The sequence below is a fragment of the Arvicola amphibius genome, chromosome 4 (assembly GCF_903992535.2).
Source record: "Arvicola amphibius chromosome 4, mArvAmp1.2, whole genome shotgun sequence".
In the NCBI taxonomy this organism is placed as follows: Eukaryota; Metazoa; Chordata; class Mammalia; order Rodentia; family Cricetidae; genus Arvicola; species Arvicola amphibius.
In genome coordinates, this window is record NC_052050.1 from 41,309,230 (window position 1) to 41,326,819 (window position 17,590).

The 17,590-nt window shown below is 42.5% G+C and overlaps 1 protein-coding gene across 1 annotated transcript in view; it reads right to left on the minus strand.

Annotated features, from left to right (window-relative positions):
- Suz12 (SUZ12 polycomb repressive complex 2 subunit) overlaps window positions 1-4,187 on the minus strand; it is a 42,013-nt gene extending 37,826 nt beyond the window's left edge. The window contains exons 1-3 of the mRNA XM_038327960.1: window positions 3,689-4,187; window positions 1,693-1,739; window positions 1,547-1,611 (exon numbers count right to left, since the gene is read on the minus strand). Coding sequence (XP_038183888.1) covers window positions 1,547-1,611; window positions 1,693-1,739; window positions 3,689-3,968 — 392 coding nt within the window. The 5' untranslated portion in view covers window positions 3,969-4,187. The remainder of the gene's footprint in view (window positions 1-1,546; window positions 1,612-1,692; window positions 1,740-3,688) is intronic.
- Between the last annotated feature and the right edge of the window lie 13,403 nt (window positions 4,188-17,590).

The window sequence follows — 17,590 nt, forward strand, 5'->3', positions numbered from 1 at the left end:
GAGTTAATTCCCAGCAACCACATGGTGGCTCACAGCCATTTATAATGAGATCTGGTGCTCTCTTCTGGTGTGCGGGCATACATGGAAGGAATGCTATCTACATAATAAATCTTAAACTATCTTTTAAAATCAAAATCAGGTCATATCCTGGAATAACTAACTGTATTAAAAAGCTTTAACTAAAAAAAGTTAAATCCACAAAGTTCTACAGAATGAATCAAAAGTAACTGAACTACAGACCACAGCCAAATCTGGCTTACTGTTTTTATATAAGCCCACAAGCCAAGAATGGTCTTTGAAGATAAAAATGAATAGCTGATCTGATGATAGAAACAGACTGTGAATCCTTATTAAGGAAATTATTCTTTCTTCTCCAAAAAGGATTCTACGTTTCTTTTCTTTCTTTTCTTTTTTTTTTTTTTGGTTTTTTGAAACAGGGTTTCCCTAAAGCCTGTCCTGAACTAGCTCTTATAGACCAGGCTGGTCTCGAACTCAAAGATCCGCCTGCCTCTACCTCCCGAGTGCTGGGATTAAAGGCATGCGCCGCTACCACCCAGCTGATTCTATGTTTCTAATAGGCTTGTATTACAAAACCGTGTACATTGTGTCCTTATCAATTTCATTAATAAAACATTTATAACACTTTTTTCTTTATATTAAGCACCTAGATAATATTTTTTAATTTCTCTCTCTCTCTCTCTCTTTCTCTCCCTCCCTCCCTCCTTCCTTCTTTCGAGACCAGCTTAGTTTTTAACATATTCAAGTAGCTTAATTGTTTTATAAAGTCAGGACTATTAAAATAGATAGGCATAGTGGCTCACATCTATAATGTTAGTACCGGGACAGAAGCTGAGACAGAACAGTCATAAGTTTGGGGCCAGTCTAGCTTATGTAGTGAGTTTTCAGGCCTGCCATTTGTACCTAGCAAGACCTTGACTTAACATACAAACAGACTATATTGTTGATACCAAAAGTTTAATGGAAGGTCTTTCTTTTCAACTGAAAGTTGTACGTTTTGATATGCTCAGTAAGTAAATCTTGAACTTAAATCATGGAACTTGACTTCCATCATTACCTTTGATTAACTACTAGATCACACAGGGATAGTTCATACAATAAAAATAAGTCCTATACAACACATCCAGACTCTGCTCTAAAGAGCAGAGGATCAAAACACCTTTTTAGAGACTCTTCTAGTAACTTCAAGAGTATCAAAGTTAGGTAAGTTACCCCAGCCCTTTAGAAATCATTAAGTCCTAGCAACCAAACTTGAAAAGAACAGCAAAGAGTAAAATTGAGTCAGTAAAATCACTTCATTAGATAATTTCTATTGAAGAGAAAAACTAGAGATAAACTAGAATTATAAGAATGATACTTTAATAAAATTATTACAAATTCAACTAGTTGCTTTTTCAATTTTCATAATATGTAACTAGAACTTTAAAGACAAAACTTTGAAGAACTCTCTCCTGAGAATCTCTCATCTACTCTAAGACAAAGTTTCCTAGTGGTTTGACCGGCTTGAAAGAAGATTCATAAAATGTACCTTTTGATGCTTGTTCTGGAGTTCCGATGAGACATGTAAGTAAGAGTTCTGTGCAAAAATATTGGCTATAAAAAAATTAAAATATTAAAATTACAGATGAAGTTATAAGAATCGAATAATATTAGTAAATTTAGTTGACTACTTACTGCTATAAGATTGCGTGTTCGAAGAAATCTATAGATCTGTGTTGGTTCTGGGAAACAGGAAACAAAATTCAAACAATCTTTTTAATGAACTTGTCAGTAAACCATCACCTCAGCCCATGCAACCCACACTCTAACCAGCACACAACAATTCTCCTTTGTAAAAATGGTGTACTATGTGTTTACATCCAGAAAATTAGTAAACACCAAAGGTCATTCAGTCTATGGCAGGCATATATTCATAAAATCCTCTTCCCTCCCCCTGCCACGCTCTCTTAGATACAAGCAACAATTTCAAGCTAACCAATCCCAAGGTAGTGTCATTACTGTGCTTCTGCAAAAAGCAGTAAACTCATTTGATGACTTACTACCCCTTTCCCTCCCAAAAGTACCTAGAGATAACTCTATTCCACAAAAACTTACTAAAGCCAAATAACTGGCAATTACAAAAACTTGTAGTAACTAGCCAAAATTAAACTCTTCCCAAACATTCTAATAGAGATATGCTCAAAATTAATATTATAAGATTCACTACATTGTAAACTCATAATTAATAGGTTCCCAGAACAATCTTTTTAATGCTTAACATTTTATTTTTATAAAAGACTTAGGTTAAAGTTGAAAATATATCTTCATACCCCCATTCCAGTGTTATTAGTAAGCTACCAGAATCACATTTCTCTGAGTATTAATCTAATTATGAATACCTAAATTAGTAATTATATTAAGAACTTAAACATCCAGAAACTGAAATCAACATTAGAAGGAAAAAAAAAGCCCTAACCCTTAATGACAATTTCTCGCAGGTGGGCTCATCTGCAAACAAGTAGTTAAAGCCTACTAGAGGATTTATCTTCTCATAACATTTAGAAAGTTTTAAATTTCCACTTAATCTCCAGTTTAGCTTTAGTTTCAAGTTAAACGGAGATGGGATATTTTAGAAGAGGTAGAAACGAACGTGTTTATTTTTATGACTGTCCTTCAGTTCCATTTTCACGTAAAAGCTTCTCAGATTTTTATAAAAGCATATTAAGCAAAAGAATAATCTCTAAAGCAGGTTCAATATGTCAATAAAAATAAAAATTATTTTTATTAAATTCCAATTAGAATTTCGTGAAGCGCTCATGAGAATGAATAAGAGTATTAAACAATGTAAAACGTCTTTTCCAAGCACAGCTGATACCATGCCCATAGCATATGCCACGGTAATATTGTAAATAAAGACATTCGACGGTAAAGCTGAGTTTATTCAAGTTGCCGTAAAATTCTTGGCCAGAAGACTGCCCAAATTACAGCATCTACAGAAAAGCGAAGCAAAACAATCAGGATAAGATATCTATTAAGTACCAATTTTATTCGTAGTCATAATGTTGTTTATAAATTCTATTGTTTGTTTCCAGACACTGTGTTCCCTTTCCCAAGTAAGTCATAGTTTCGTCCTCCACGCATCTTTTGTAACAAAAAATTGAGATAAGAAAACGTTCTGGAATTAAGATACAGTTCCGAGGTCGTCCCCGGAGAAGACGCCTGCCTATTCTGTCTCAGTCTACGTATCCATAAAATGGGCGGATAGGTCAGAAAGGCTAAGGCTTCAAATGGTGCCGTGTTAACACGCAGCCCAAGTGAGTGCGAAGGCATTTCAGCCCACTGACAATTTCCTCGGCTTCCCTGCACTCCCGCCCGCACATCTTTGCCCCCCGAAACCTACAGCTGGAGCCCCGGTACTTGTAAAGTAGGGAAGGCATAAAAGAAAACACGAACTCGTCTCGGGATCCGGCCGCGTTCCGTTCAACCGTCACGTCCACACCTACGAGGCTGCTCGGGACGTGGGGGCCCCGGGGCGAACCTTCCGGGAGTCACGGACCGCGGGAGCCGGGACGTCCCCCCGATTCCTCCCTCCACTCCCAAACCAAGTGCACTCCGCGAAAGCCCGGCGGAGCGCCCCGTGTCCCGAGCGCGGAGCAGCGGCATTCGCCCTCCCGGAGCCTCTCACACTCACTCTCAAAGGCCTGGAGGAAAAGCTCGTGGTCAGCCTGGACGTGCTCCATCTTCGGCTTCTTCACCGGTAACACCGCGGTCCCCGCAGCCGCCGCCGCGGAGGAGGAGGAGGAGGAGGCCGAGTAACCGCCGCCGCCTCCACAGCCCCCGCCGCCGGATTTGCCGCCCGAAGCCGTCGCCGCCGCCACCGCCGCCGCCGAACCCCCGAAGCCGCCTCCCCCGGACCCCGCGCTGGGCCCCGAGCCGCCCCCTCCCCCACCGCCGTGCTTCTGAGGCGCCATCGCGGTTCCTGCCTCCTCCCCCCCGCCAGCTACCCGCCGGGCGGCTCCGGAGAGTGAGCGCCTGCTACACCAACTGCTCGCCCCAGCAGGCTCTGGCGGACCGAGGGGGGAAGGAGGAGAGAGGGGAGGAGAGGGGAAGGGAAGGGAGGAGGAGAGGAGGGAAGGAGGGAGGAAAAAAAAAAGTGTCTCCTGCGAGCCCCGCTCCGCTTCGGAGGCCGCTCACCCTACCCTGGCCCCGCTCCGCCCACTTCCCCGCCCGGCGCTCTGATTGGCCGACGGGAGCGCGCGCCGCCCGGCCGCCCAGCCCGTTGGTCCGCAGATCGCCCCGTCAGTCACGCGGAGGCGCTTCTCGCGGAGGCGCGGCTTGGTTGGCCCGTGCGCGCCGCCGACCGCGGGCCCGGCCGCCTCTTTGAACTGAATTCGCGGGAAAATTAGGGGTCGGAGCGGCCTTCCTGCTGGTCCCGGTGCATTGTGGGCAGAGGGGGACCAGAGAGCGGATTAGAGAGCCGTTTCTCGCCTCGGGGGCGTCGTCCGTCGCCGTCCCCAGGGGGTCGAGGACCCCTGAAGAGAGGCGGGTGTCGGAGAAACGGAGGGCGAGGGGGCCTTTGAGAGGAGCGGGCGTCCTCCGCGGATCCCGAGGCCGTGTGGTCTTAGGAAGTGGCCTGCCCCGGGGTGGAGGTGTGCTCACAGGCTCTTCTCCGCGGAGGCGGGAGGAGGGAACCGGGTCCCCTGTCCCCACGCCACCACGTGCCCCGAACCACCCACGGCCGAAATCCACGCGAGCAGCCTCAGGCTCATCTCGGCGGCCGTTGTCGGACGAGAATAGGCGCTCTCCGCCAAAGGGAGCGGTCTGTTTTGTGGCGGACGTGTCTCAAAAGAAATAAGGAGACCTGTAGTTTTAGGTGCTGTGCGGCGTCAGAATCCTTCCCGATTAAGGTTAAGATTGTGTCCCTCAACGTGATGCAGGCAGCGTAGATACTAATTTTCTTCTCCAGGAAGAATGGGTAATTCGAAGTAGGGACACTTCTGGAGACCGACTATTCATTGTGCTGTCAAAAGCTTGTCAGGGAGTCCGTGTTTTGAGCGGCTTGCTTGAAAAGACGACGATGCACAGGCCCGACTAAGTCTTTTCGTACAAATTGGCTTACAGTTGAGCTAATACACTGAAAGATTGGAATTTCAAATTGGACAAAATTAGCAACCAATATTTTTATACGAAAAATATTTTATGTGTATGAGTGTGCCTTCATATAAGTGTATAGCACGGTTGTGTGCTGTCCTTGCAGACCAAAAGAGGATGTTGGATTCCCTGGAACTGGAGTCACAGATGGTTGTGAACCTCCAGGTGGGTGCTGAAGAATCGAACCCTAGGTCTTCTAGAAGAGCAAGCAGCCAGTGCTCTTAAGTGCAGCCATAAGTCAGCCCCAGCCTATATTTTATACTCAGACAAAACTTCAGAATGCTCTCAGATCTTTATACTAGTCTATGTATTTAAAAATATTTTTCCTTGCAAAGTAGGTACAAGATTTTTTTTCTTTAGATTTCTAAGTGCATCTCTGATTAATGCCATCCCACTGAGATTTCTGACGTTTTAGCTGTCCATCTCTCACTTTGTAGTGTTGGGAAATTCTGTCGGAGTCTGGATAATTAAATCACTCTAAGCAAATTCCAAAATACCGAGTGCTAATTTAATTAGGCATACATATAACTGTCGAAATGCTCCCTCTTCAGCATTTGTCAGGGTTCTGTTGTTGGACAGGAAAGAATGGGGGGACAGACAGTCAAATAACCAAGTGAAAGATTATCATGAATCTTTGATGAAAAGAGAAATGGACCTGAGGGATTTGGGGTATTCTTTTTTTTTTTTTTTTTTTTTTTTTAAATATTTATTTATTATGTATACAATATTCACCAGACCCCATTACAGATGATTGTGAGCCACCATGTGGTTGCTGGGAATTGAACTCAAGACCTTTGGAAGAGCAGTCAATGCTCTTAACCGCTGAGCCATCTGTCCAGCCCCTGGGGTATTCTTAAAGGAAGTGGCAGCACGAGACAGTGATGTGATGTTACACATCTGAGCTAACCAACGTTGACCATGAAAAAGTCAGTCATGGCGATATTGAGAGAGGCACTGTTGCCAGATTCTCACTTTTATATTCCTTGTCTAAAGTGTATGTAGAATGCTAAAAAACTTGGAACTAACTGAGGGGTCATTTTAGTTACATCATCTCAATCAGAAGGGTAAAGCATTTGCAGACTGTCTCTAGGCTAGTCTTGACTGTGGCTGCCTTCTTGTTACTTGGGATGTAAGTGCATTTGATATTTGTGATTGCCAACTCACAGCCAACGATGTGGATGTCTGATCCCCCTTCCAAACAATGAATTTGGGTTGCTTTCTAAATGTTTTGTTGGTTTTTCCTTTGTGCCATATCTGTGATTGAATGTAAACTACTAAAAGTCAAAGGTCATGCTCCATTTCCTTCACATTTCCCAGCACGTGACCAGATACATCTGTAAGGCAAGGATAGTAAGCGTTTTCGCACTTGCAGTGGTCAATACACTTTTATGGATACTAACATTTTTATAATGGTCCTGTGACCCTGGCATTATTTCATTTTCCAGCTGACAAAGCAGGCTGAGGGAGGTGAAGCGACTTGTTTGCTTAGTGGCTTTCTAATTTATAACTTCAGTACCATTTCTCTATGCACCGTTTTTTCTTTCTTTTCCTTTTGGTTTTTTAAGACCCGATTTCTCTGTAGTTTGGAGCCTGTCCTGGAACTCGAGCTTGTAAATCAGGCTGGCCTCGAACTTACAGAGATCCTCCTATCTCTTCCTCCTCAGTGTTGGGATTAATAAGACCTTTTAACATTTTTATGCCATGGATTTTTAGTAGTCTAGTGAAGACATAAAGGCACATAAAAGTACATACGTAGAAAACAAATTATAAAATATTAATCCCAAAACAGCAAAATGATTAAATTGTAATGACTTAAATGTTTCTTTATGAATACAGGCCTATGACTGATAGAAGATTTAGTCATAGGACAGTCTAACTATTAAAACAAAATAGTGATAAGGTTGAGTTGCATTTTGAAATACTGAGAGAACTATATAAAGCAATACAGAAATAGCTGTCATTAGCCAGACAGTGGTGGTGCACGCCTTTAATCCCAGCACTTAGAAGGCAGAGGCAGGTGGATCCGCAGAGCGAGTACCAGGACTGCCAAGGCTAAACAGAGGAGTCCTGTCTCTGGAGGGAAAAAACCAAAAAAACTGAAAGAGCGAGCTGTTATTTCTCTTGTTAACAAAGCCACAGAAATGGCTAACACTACTATGATTTATCCCCCCATATTAATAATTGAAGGAAATACTAAATTTCACTTAGATATAAGGTAAATAGAGACCTTTCTCCCCATTCATAGTCACAAACTGAATCACAAACTGGATGGAAGCTAGCTAGGTCCACGCTAGAGCATGTTCTTCACAAGCCCAGGCCCCTGAGTTGAAGCTTCAGCATTGAAACAAAGCAAACACCTATGAGGCACAGCAGTAAGCCTTTTATTGCTTTGAGACAGGCTCTTACTCTGTAGCTCAGGCTGGCCCACAATGCATAGCAGTCTTGTCTCAACATCCTATGTTTTAGAGTTACAGAGCCACTATGTTCAACTAGCAAATCTTTTTTATTCTGTTCGTAAATAAACCCTTGGATAGGGCTGGTGTCAATCACAGGGTCTGGCATATATAAAGGCCAACTCAGTGAATGTCACTAAGGACAGTCACCGGTGCACAATTGTAAATTATATTTGAGTGCTTCCTATGTACCAGGCAAAATAGTAAGTTTTTAATATTCTTGCTCACTCAATATTCTGATTAGCCACCTAAGATAATATTATCTCCACTTCACTAATAAGGAAAAAATAGTGAAACTTGTACATAGTCAGTATTGGAGCAGAGATTTTTAAATTACATTTATGTATTTATATGGGTTTGTGGGCAGTGTCAGAGACAACTTGCAGGGTTAGGGCTTTGTTCTGTCTTCTAGTACGTGGCTCCTGAGAATCTAACTCAGGTGGTCAGGTTTGTCAATAGGCACCTGTACCTGCTGAGGTATCAACATCCCTGGGGCTGAGATGCTAATCCAGACAATCTATCCCCAGCAGCCTCACTTGTGAGCATCATATGACAAAATTTCAGGGTCTTAAAGAGAGAAGATACTGTGTCTGTCGTTATTAAGCCCAGAAAGGTAGTAAACATTACCCCTGATACCAAGTCAGTCATAAGTATCTGTGCATTTTCTAAGCTTATCCAAGATCTCAAACCTGGTTTTGTTTGGTTGGCTGATTGGTTTTGTCATGCTTTGAATAAACTAGCTGTGTTTTATGTTAATTCTGAGAGAAATATAATCCAACATTAAAATAACAGAAATAAAAATGCCTCAAGAGGGCCGGGCGGCGGTGGCGCACGCCTTTAATCCCAGCACTCGGGAGGCAGAGGCAGGCGGATCTCTGTGAGTTCGAGACCAGCCTGGTCTACAAGAGCTAGTTCCAGGACAGGCTCCAAAGCTACAGAGAAACCCTGTCTCGAAAAACCAAAAAAAAAAAAAAATGCCTCAAGATAAAAATAGCATCAACCTGCCTAATAGGTGGTGATGTGAAGGAGCAGTTTCACTGATCTTATTTGAAGCTTAAGACCAAATGTTAAATCGTTTTTGTTTCCTTTGTCTGGAAAAGAAAAACATAAGAACCATGGGATATTTGCTGTGTACTATTAGGTTTTCATAATAAACCACTGATGTGTGTTTGTGTGTGTGTCTAGAGTTAACTGGAAATAATGATGGTAGCAAGCCATAGTTAGAACCCCAGGGACAAGAAGGAACTTGACACTAATAACCAGAGGGAAAACAAACCACCTGAGCCAAATTGGAACTATCTACCCTTAGATTCTGAGAACCCTGTGCCTGGAAACCACTATTATGCTCATTTTTAAAAACTGGCACAAGTTGTTTTATGTTTAATTTTAAAAGTAAGGTAGATTGATATTTGTTGAACATCCTATCCATATAACAATCATTAACAGTAATGAGGGTGGTGGAGGCACATGCCTTTAATCCCAGCACTCCAGAGGCAGAGGCAGGTGAATCTCTGGGTTTGAAACTAGCCTGGTCTACAGAACAAGTTCCAGGGCAGCTGGGGCTACACAGAAACCCTATCTTAAATAAAAGAAAAAAATTACACTTGAAACACCATACAAACATACACACACACACACACACACACACGTAAACGTCATATTAAGTAATCCACCTAGCAGCTTATAAAGGGAAGAACTGGGCCTAGTTACAGAGCCAGGAGCAGGGAACAGTGTTTCTGTATGCCTGCATTCAGGAGGCCAGGCACAGGAGTTGAAGGCCAACCTTGCCTACTTAAGGCTCTCTCTAAAAAGAAACAAAGAAAAAAGTAAAGATAAAAGCAAACAACCCAGTTCCAAGGGAGTTTAACATCCCACATGTTTTCCTGAATCACACAGATCCAGGCCAGGCTGTCATCTGGGAAGCCCCACAGTTTCAGGAAGGTTCTCAGGGAGAAAGGTAAACTACACTGTGGAGAGGTCTGTAGCCCAGCTGGTCTTCAGTAAAAACTGCTCCGTTTTTTTATCTCTTCATGCTTCTCCTTGCTAAGTTCCTCTCTTCCACCTCTACATTACACTTGTCTTTTAGAATCTGCTAGTGAGAATCACTAACAGCCTGAATTGTGCTTTCTGGAATATACCTCAAAATTCAAGAGCTCTAGAAACAAACCCAACGGTGATTATTTTCTTTCACTTACTGACTCATCTCTCTAGTCTATTGGGTTTTTGTTTGTTTTGGTTTTTATTATTATTTGTTGGGTTTTGTTGTTGTTCTTTTGTTGATTTTGTTTTTGAGACAGGATCTTGTGTACCCCAGACTGATCTTGAACTCAAACTATAGCTGGAATCAAAACTGAACTTTTGATTCTCTTGTCTTTCCTCCTCCCTTCCTGTACACTACCCCGCATCCAGTACTGGGATTATGGGATTGATCTGATATACCATGTGGAGCTGAAGACGGAACCCAGGGTTTTGTGCATGCCAAGCAAACACTCCACCAATCATGTTGTATCCCTAGACCTCAATGTTATTTTATTCCTAAGCTGGAGATGTGAAATGTGACATTTTGTCGTGGCACTGGCAGCTGCAGCATTCCATTCTGTAACATATTACATGATCACAATGGGAAACAAATGACATTTTTCTGTGCACTGTGTTGCTGAACTAATATAGCAATATTAAAGGCAAGCAAGCCAGGTTTTATTGAAAAGTAACTCCCTGCTCTCTGAAGCAGGGTTGCAGGTGAACACGTTTTTATTTTCAACTTACAATGGACTCGTGGGGATATAACCATACTATAAGCAAAAGAGTATCTGTATATACCTGTCTAGAAAAAAATTTAGTCTTGTTAGAATTACCTCTACATTTTGCTGTTCTTACTCTGTAGGTCTGGCTGGCCTGGAACTCACAGAGATCTGCTTCCCTCTGCCTTCTGAGTGCTCGGGTTAAAGGACTGCACCATGCCTTGCTTTTATTTTAAAATAAATGTTTGCTTCAATTTTCATGGGAGAGGAACACTGTGTATTAGTCCATTTTGATTGCTGTAACAGAGAATACTACAGACTGAACAATTTGTAAACAGTAGAAGGTCATTTGGCTGACAATTCATAAAGTTGTTTGAGAATTTCAAGATCCAGGATGCATCTAGTGAGGGTCTCTATGCTGCAATGCTGTTGTGTAATAAAACTTTTCCCGAGGAGATGCAGCACATGTCAGCTCACACTAGATAGGAACCCATGACAGATCAAAGTACAGACACCACCGAAGTCCAACTTGACGGACCAATGAGTTTGATTGGGGTTTCTTTAAAGTGTGTGGGTGAAGGGTTACTTAGAGGACCAAAAATGACTCAAAGACAGCTGCATCACCAAAGCCCACCCCAGCATCAGTAACAGCTCACAGTGCTGAGAACCTGGAGCACACTTCACAGCCTGCTGGCAGCTCAACAGTTTGGAGAGTGTCCTTCTCAGGTGCCTCATTGCTCTAAATCTTTTCCAGGCAGCTCTTGTCTGAGAATCTTCTCTGCAGCTGTTTCACTCCCTCTGAGAGGAATTCTCAGCTTTTCTTGCTTACTTTGATAGGGAGAGGATGGAGTGAATCTGGCCAGTTTCAGGAAATTCTGGAAGCTATTTGAGTTCTTTACCTTTCTGCTTTAGGAACTTCCTGGCAAGATGGACTATTTCAATCTTGGAGGAAACTGTTACACAAGAATTGTCTTACAAGTTTAAAACAAAAATAAAAATCCCACAGAAACCAAACCCAAACTAAAAAGCCTGTTAGGACAAGAAAGCATTGAACTTGGTTTTCTAACAAACCCACTGTCAAACATAAACCCACTTCTGCAATGTCACTGCACCCAGCCATGAGGATCCTGTTCTCATGTTTGAGGTTTTTGAGACCTCCAGGGCTAGCAGGGTGGTGAGCCATGGGAGACAAGAGGCAGGAAGGCACAACACAACTCAGCGCCCTGTGTTTGTTCAACTTTGTTCTGACTCTACATGGTTTGCTTTAGACACAGCACGATGTGGTACAAAACTATTCTGGTGATAATTAGCTCAATCCCATGAGCACAGCAAACATAGACTCCATTAGGAGCAAAGTAAGGGTCTGGGGGAGGGCTCAGGGCCTCAGAGTCTCTGACCACACATATAGAGCAAGGGTCAGCAGGGTAGGACACATCCTCTCCAGCCTTCTGGGCAGATAACAGATAATACATTCCTTCTCCGGGAAGGACAGCCCAGTTTGCTTAACATTCCAGGTGCCTTAGTGCTTATCTGTGATCAAAAGACCTTTGTGCCTTCTACACTCATGGTTTAGTCACCTCAACGCTGAGGCTCCGAGTAAAACATGGACATTAAAGCCACAACACTAGATCATTGTCCCTCATAAATCATGTCTAGCTGGGCAGTGGTGGCGCACACGTTTAATCCCAGCACAAGGGAGGCAGAGGCAGGTAGAGCTCTGTGAGTTAGAGACTAGCTTGGTCTACAAAATGAGTTCCAGGACAGGTTCCAAAGCTACACAGAGAAACCCTGTCTCTGAAAACAAAAAAACAAGACAAAACAAAAACCAAATAAATAAAACATCTTCATTCACCTTATTCTATTTGGGATTTTTATTTCTGCTTGCACACTCGCCAGTAAAATGACTTCTTTGAAAAGTATTACAATTATTTATAGTTGAATTTTTTTTTTTGGCTTGGTGTCACATGCTTGTAGGCTTAGCTATTTGGTACACCGAGGCAAGAGGACCACTTGAATTCAAGAGTCTAAAGCCAACCTGGAGAACATAGCAACACACACCCCCCACATACCCCACACCCCAGAGAGGAGGAGGGAGAATAAATTCATACTCATGATCTCCTGTCCTTTAAACTGTAGAAAGAATCCCCCAACCCTCTAGTGATTGGAAACTTGTCTGGAAGCCTTTTTGTTTGTTTGTTTTTAGAGATAGGGTTTATCTTTGTAGCCCTGGCTACAAAGACCTGGAACTCATTCTGTAGACCAGGCTGGTCTCGAACTCACAGAGATCTGCCTTTCTCTGTGCTGGAGTGCTGGGATTAAAGGTGTGCGTCATTACCATCGGACTTTCTACAAGCCTTTTAAAGGCATTGCCTCTCCTTGTTCCCTGCAGCTATTACCATTCTAAGTTAACTTTCTTTATGGAAAATACTAATAACTTATTAACAGGGCTAGTTTAAGAAAACTGCTAGCCGGGAGGTGGTAGCGCATGCCTTTAATCCCAGCACTTGGGAGGCAGAGGCAGGCAGATATCTGTGAGTTTGAGGCCAACCTGATCTACAAAAGCTAGTTCCAGGACAGGCTCCAAAGCTACAGAGAAAACTTGTCTCGAAAAACCAAAAAAAAAAAAAAAAAAAAAAAAAAAGAAAAAAGAAAGAAAGAAAACTGCTGTCAGTGGTGGTGCACATCTTTAATCCCAGCACTAGGGAGGTAAAGGCAGGAGGATCTCTGTGAGTTGGAGGCCAGCCTGGTCTACAAAGTGAGTTCCAGGACATCTAGGATGGTTACACAGAGCAACCCTGTCTTGAAAAACCAAAAAGAAAGAAAAAGTGCTACCAGGCTGGAAGTTGTGGTATAAACCTTTAATTACATAATTTCAGCATTTGGGAGGGAGAGACATATGAATCTCTGTGAATTCAAGGCTGTTCTGGTCTACATACAGGACAGCCAGGGCTATGTAGAGAGACCCTGTCTGAAAAATAAGAATAAGAAGAGGAAGAAGGGGAGGAGGAGCAGCAGCAGCCGCAAGCAAGCCGCTGCCTTCACAGCTGAACTGAGTAAGGAGGTATCCCAAAGAAAGCACCGAATGATTTAGCATCTGCTTTTGCAAGAGCAACACAGGGTTACGTGCTGCTACTGTATTATTTTATATGCTGTGTGCCCAGAAAAAAAGTCCTTGAGATTATAAAGCATTCAACAATAGCATTCAGAATTCTGTAACCATTTTTAGTTAGGGAGGCACTGTAAATAGAATAAATGGTTGCTGGGTAGTGTTTTGATGTCAGGATAAATTTCTGTACTTCTAGAAGTTCAGACTCAAAGTAACAGAGACACAGGACATTTTTGTCTGGTTGAAAAGAGCTCTTTTATTCTATGAAAACACCCAAGCTGTCTACAAGTTTGCGTTAGCCCCTTGCCTCGCTTAGTTCTTGAAAACTGGGATGGCAGGCATATATTACCAAGAGCTTTCTATTTCTGTTTTAAAAATTGCTTTTTCTTAAATTCTACTTTGCAAAAAAAATCTTTGAATTAATTGTACTATGTATCAAGACTTTAATTTCTCCTCAATTCAATATGGTTTTAAGGAATACAACTTCTCTATATCTCTAAGTTTTATTTGTTTTAAATATATATATATATATATACATGTAAATGTGTGTATGTGTCTGAGGGTTGTATGCACATTAATCCTGGTTACTGCAGAGATCAGATGTGTTGCGTCTCCTCTAGGATGGAGGTACAGGTGCTGTAAGCTGCCTGATTTGGATGCTGGGAATGGAGCTCAGGTTCTCTGAAAAAACAGCATGTGGTTTTAACCACGGAGACGTTTCTCCAACCTCATGTTTGCTTGTTTGTTTTGTTTTTGAGACAGGTTCTCACATGGCTAGGCTGATTTTGAACTTGCTATGTAGCTAAAGATGACTGGGAACTTCTGATTTTCCTGCCTCCACCTCCCAACTAATTATATCTCCCAAGGGCATACACCAACATAGCTAGCTAGCTTTTTCAGGGCTCTGAGGTATCTTATGTTTCCATATTTCTGTGCATTGTGTAGTGTTCAAATCAGGGACAGTATATTATTGTTATCTATAGCCATCTTTTAAAAAAACTGCAAATTGTATTGCTTTAATTTTTGTTTATTTTTTGAGACAGGCTTTCTCTGTAGCTTTAGCTGTCTTGGAACTCACTCTGTAGACTAGGCTGGTCTCAAAGTCACAGATCTCCTTCTGCCTCTGCCCCCTGAGCTCTGGGATTAAAGGCATGTGCCACCACTGCCAGATTAATTTTTTTAATTTATTATTTTATGATGTGTGAGTATTTTGCCTGGTGCCCACCGAGTCCAGAAATGGTTTTTAGATTCCTTGGAACTGGAGTTAAAGACAGTTGTGAGCTGCTGTGTGGGTGATAAAAATCAAACCTAAGTCCTCTGGAAGAGCAGCCAGAGCTCTTAACTGCAGAGCCATCTCTCCAGCCCCTTATCCATTTTGTGTGTGTGTGGTGTGTGTGTAGGTATATGGAGGCCAGAGTAACCTCAGGTATCTTCCTCAATGGTTCTCCACTTTATTCTTTTAGTAAATTGTGGTGTGTGTGTGTGTGTGTGTGTGTGTGCCTGACACAGCATTCATGTGAAGGTCAAAGGACAAATACTCAGGAGTTGGTTTTCTCCTTCCTTCTGCCATGTGGGTTCTAGTGATTGAATTCAGGTCATCAGGCCTGGCAGGAAGTGTCTTTACCCACTGAGCCATTTCACTAGACCATATTTTTTGTTGTGCATTTATTTAGTGTGGAGGGTTGGGGGTAGGTGTGTGCACCACATTTGCATGTGTGGAGGTTAGAGGATAATTTTTGGGAATCAGTTCTCTCCCTCTACTGGTCTCAGGTCATCAGACTTGACAGCTAGAGCCATCTTGTTGGCCCTTGGCAATTCTTTGATAAAATGCTTACTCATTACTTGAAAAAAAAATGCACTTATGACATAGAGTTCACTGATTTGGTTAGACTGACTGGTTAACAAGTCCCAGGTATCCTCCTAGCTTCACCTCCCTAGAGCCGGCATTACGTGTGTGTGTGTGTGTGTGTGTGTGTGTGTGCGCGCGCGCGCGTGCGCATGCCTCTGTGTCTGATTTTTAAGTGGGTGCTGGAGATCAAGAGCAGGTCTCCTGCTTGCACAGGAAGTACTTTACTGAGCCACTGCCCTACCCTAGCTAGCCCTGCTGTTGCTCCTCTGCCTCCTCCTCTTCTTCCCCATTTTTCTTCACAGACTTACATTAGTCTTACATTAGTACTACAAGATCTGCCAGCCTCATCTTGTGTATTCTCTACTGTAGACCTAGAGAAGCCTTTTCTCTTCTTCCTCTTCCTCTTCCTCTTCTTCTTTTTCTTCTTCTTCTTCTTTTTATGATAGGGTTTCTCCATGTAGCTTTGGTTGTCCTGGAACTTGCTCTGTGGACCAGTCTTTCCTCCAAGTCACAGAGATCCGCCTGCCTCTGCCTCCTACTTGCTGGGATTAAAGGTGTGCACCATCATCACCAAGCACGAGAAGCCATTTTTCTTTTTTCTTTTTGTTTTGTTTTTTGTTTTTTGTTTTTTTTGTTTTTTCAAGACAGGGTTTCTCTGTAGCTTTTTGGAGCCTGTCCTGGAACTAGCTCTTATAGACCAGGCTGACCTGGAACTCACAGAAATCTACCTCCTCTGCCTCTGGATTAAAGGCATGTGCCACCACCGCCCAGTGGAGAAGCCATTTTCCTAAGAAGTCTTTGTTCCTTCTGTTGGAGAATAGAGTTAATAAGAGAAACATGAGTGCTAGGTGTGCTCATTGTGTATATGCATGTGTGTGTATGTGTGTGGGTATCTCCATATATGCATATACATTTGCAATTATTTCTGTATCTACCCGTATTCAGGGATGTATGAACTTATACCGATAGCTCCGACTTTAATTCACTGGCATTTTTGGACGTGATAATGTATTACTACTGTGTTTCCATCATCAAAATGTATGATCTTGTGCCTTCATTCTTACCATTGTCCAGGGACTAAGAAACACATTGGCTACTTTAAAAACATCCAAGCAGATTCTAGAAATACTACCTTTTTGCAAATTCAGCAACTAGAACTTTATTTTCCTCAAAATATTTGAGCAGCCAGCTCTGGGCACAAAAAATTTTCAGGGCTGGAGAGATGGCTTAGCAGGTAAAACCTCGGGTTGCTCTTTCAAAGGACCTGGGTTTTGTTTCCAGCACCCACAGAGAGGCTCACAGCCATCTATAAGTCCAGTTCCAGGAATCCAATGCCTTTTACTGGCTTTGGCCAGCACCACTGCACATACACGGTGCATATGCATACTACAGGCAACACTCATACACATAAAATAAAAATAAGTAAATCTAAAAAAAAAACTGAATTCTTTCTTTTTCCCTCCTATTTATTTACCTATTTATTTATTATCAGCTGGATCCTAACATACTTTCTGATAACCAAATTCAGTTGTTTGGCCTCAATCCCTACTTTTCCTTTGCCTGAGAAGCATTCTAAAAGGATTTACCTTCAGGACTGTGCCCCAACTGACTTTCTTGTATTGTTTATCATGCTACTTCTGGTCATGTTGGTACGTAGAGAGATTTTTGAAACTTTGAAAACCACGATACTTGCTCATCCTGCTGGTTCTATGGGCCTCCAGTGTCTCTTTTTGTTTCTTTGTGTTAGACAGGATCTCAGTGTGTTAGCCTGAAACTAGCTGTGTAGACCAGGTGGGTCCTGAATTTACAGAGATCTGTTTGCCTCTCTTCTCCAAGTGTTGGGGATAAAGGGCTACACCACCAAGCATTTTTAAACTTTTATTTTATTATTACTCTGTGCGTACGTGTGCTTGTGAAGGAAGCAGGGACACGCACACGCTGCGGCATGCATGTGGAGGTCAGAGGACAATTTTGTGGAGGCTTTTCTCTCCTTTTACCTTACATGGGTTCCAGGGACCAAGATGAGGTCATCAGGAATGTGTGTCAAGCCTGGTTTCCTGCTGAACCTGTTTTCTAAGGAATGGCTTTCTTTTTAAATCTCCTTTTCCTCAGTACTTACTCTATCATTAGGCCCCAGCAAGTGCTGTTAGTTCAGTTACTCATTCATTTACCAAATGCCACCACATTTTAGCGAGGAAGACTCTCTTTTTTCCCTAGGACCTTGAAAAATCTGAGAGGAGAGAGATGATCACCAAATGCTGGAGAAGTTTTCATGGCACCCTTTGCAGCAAGT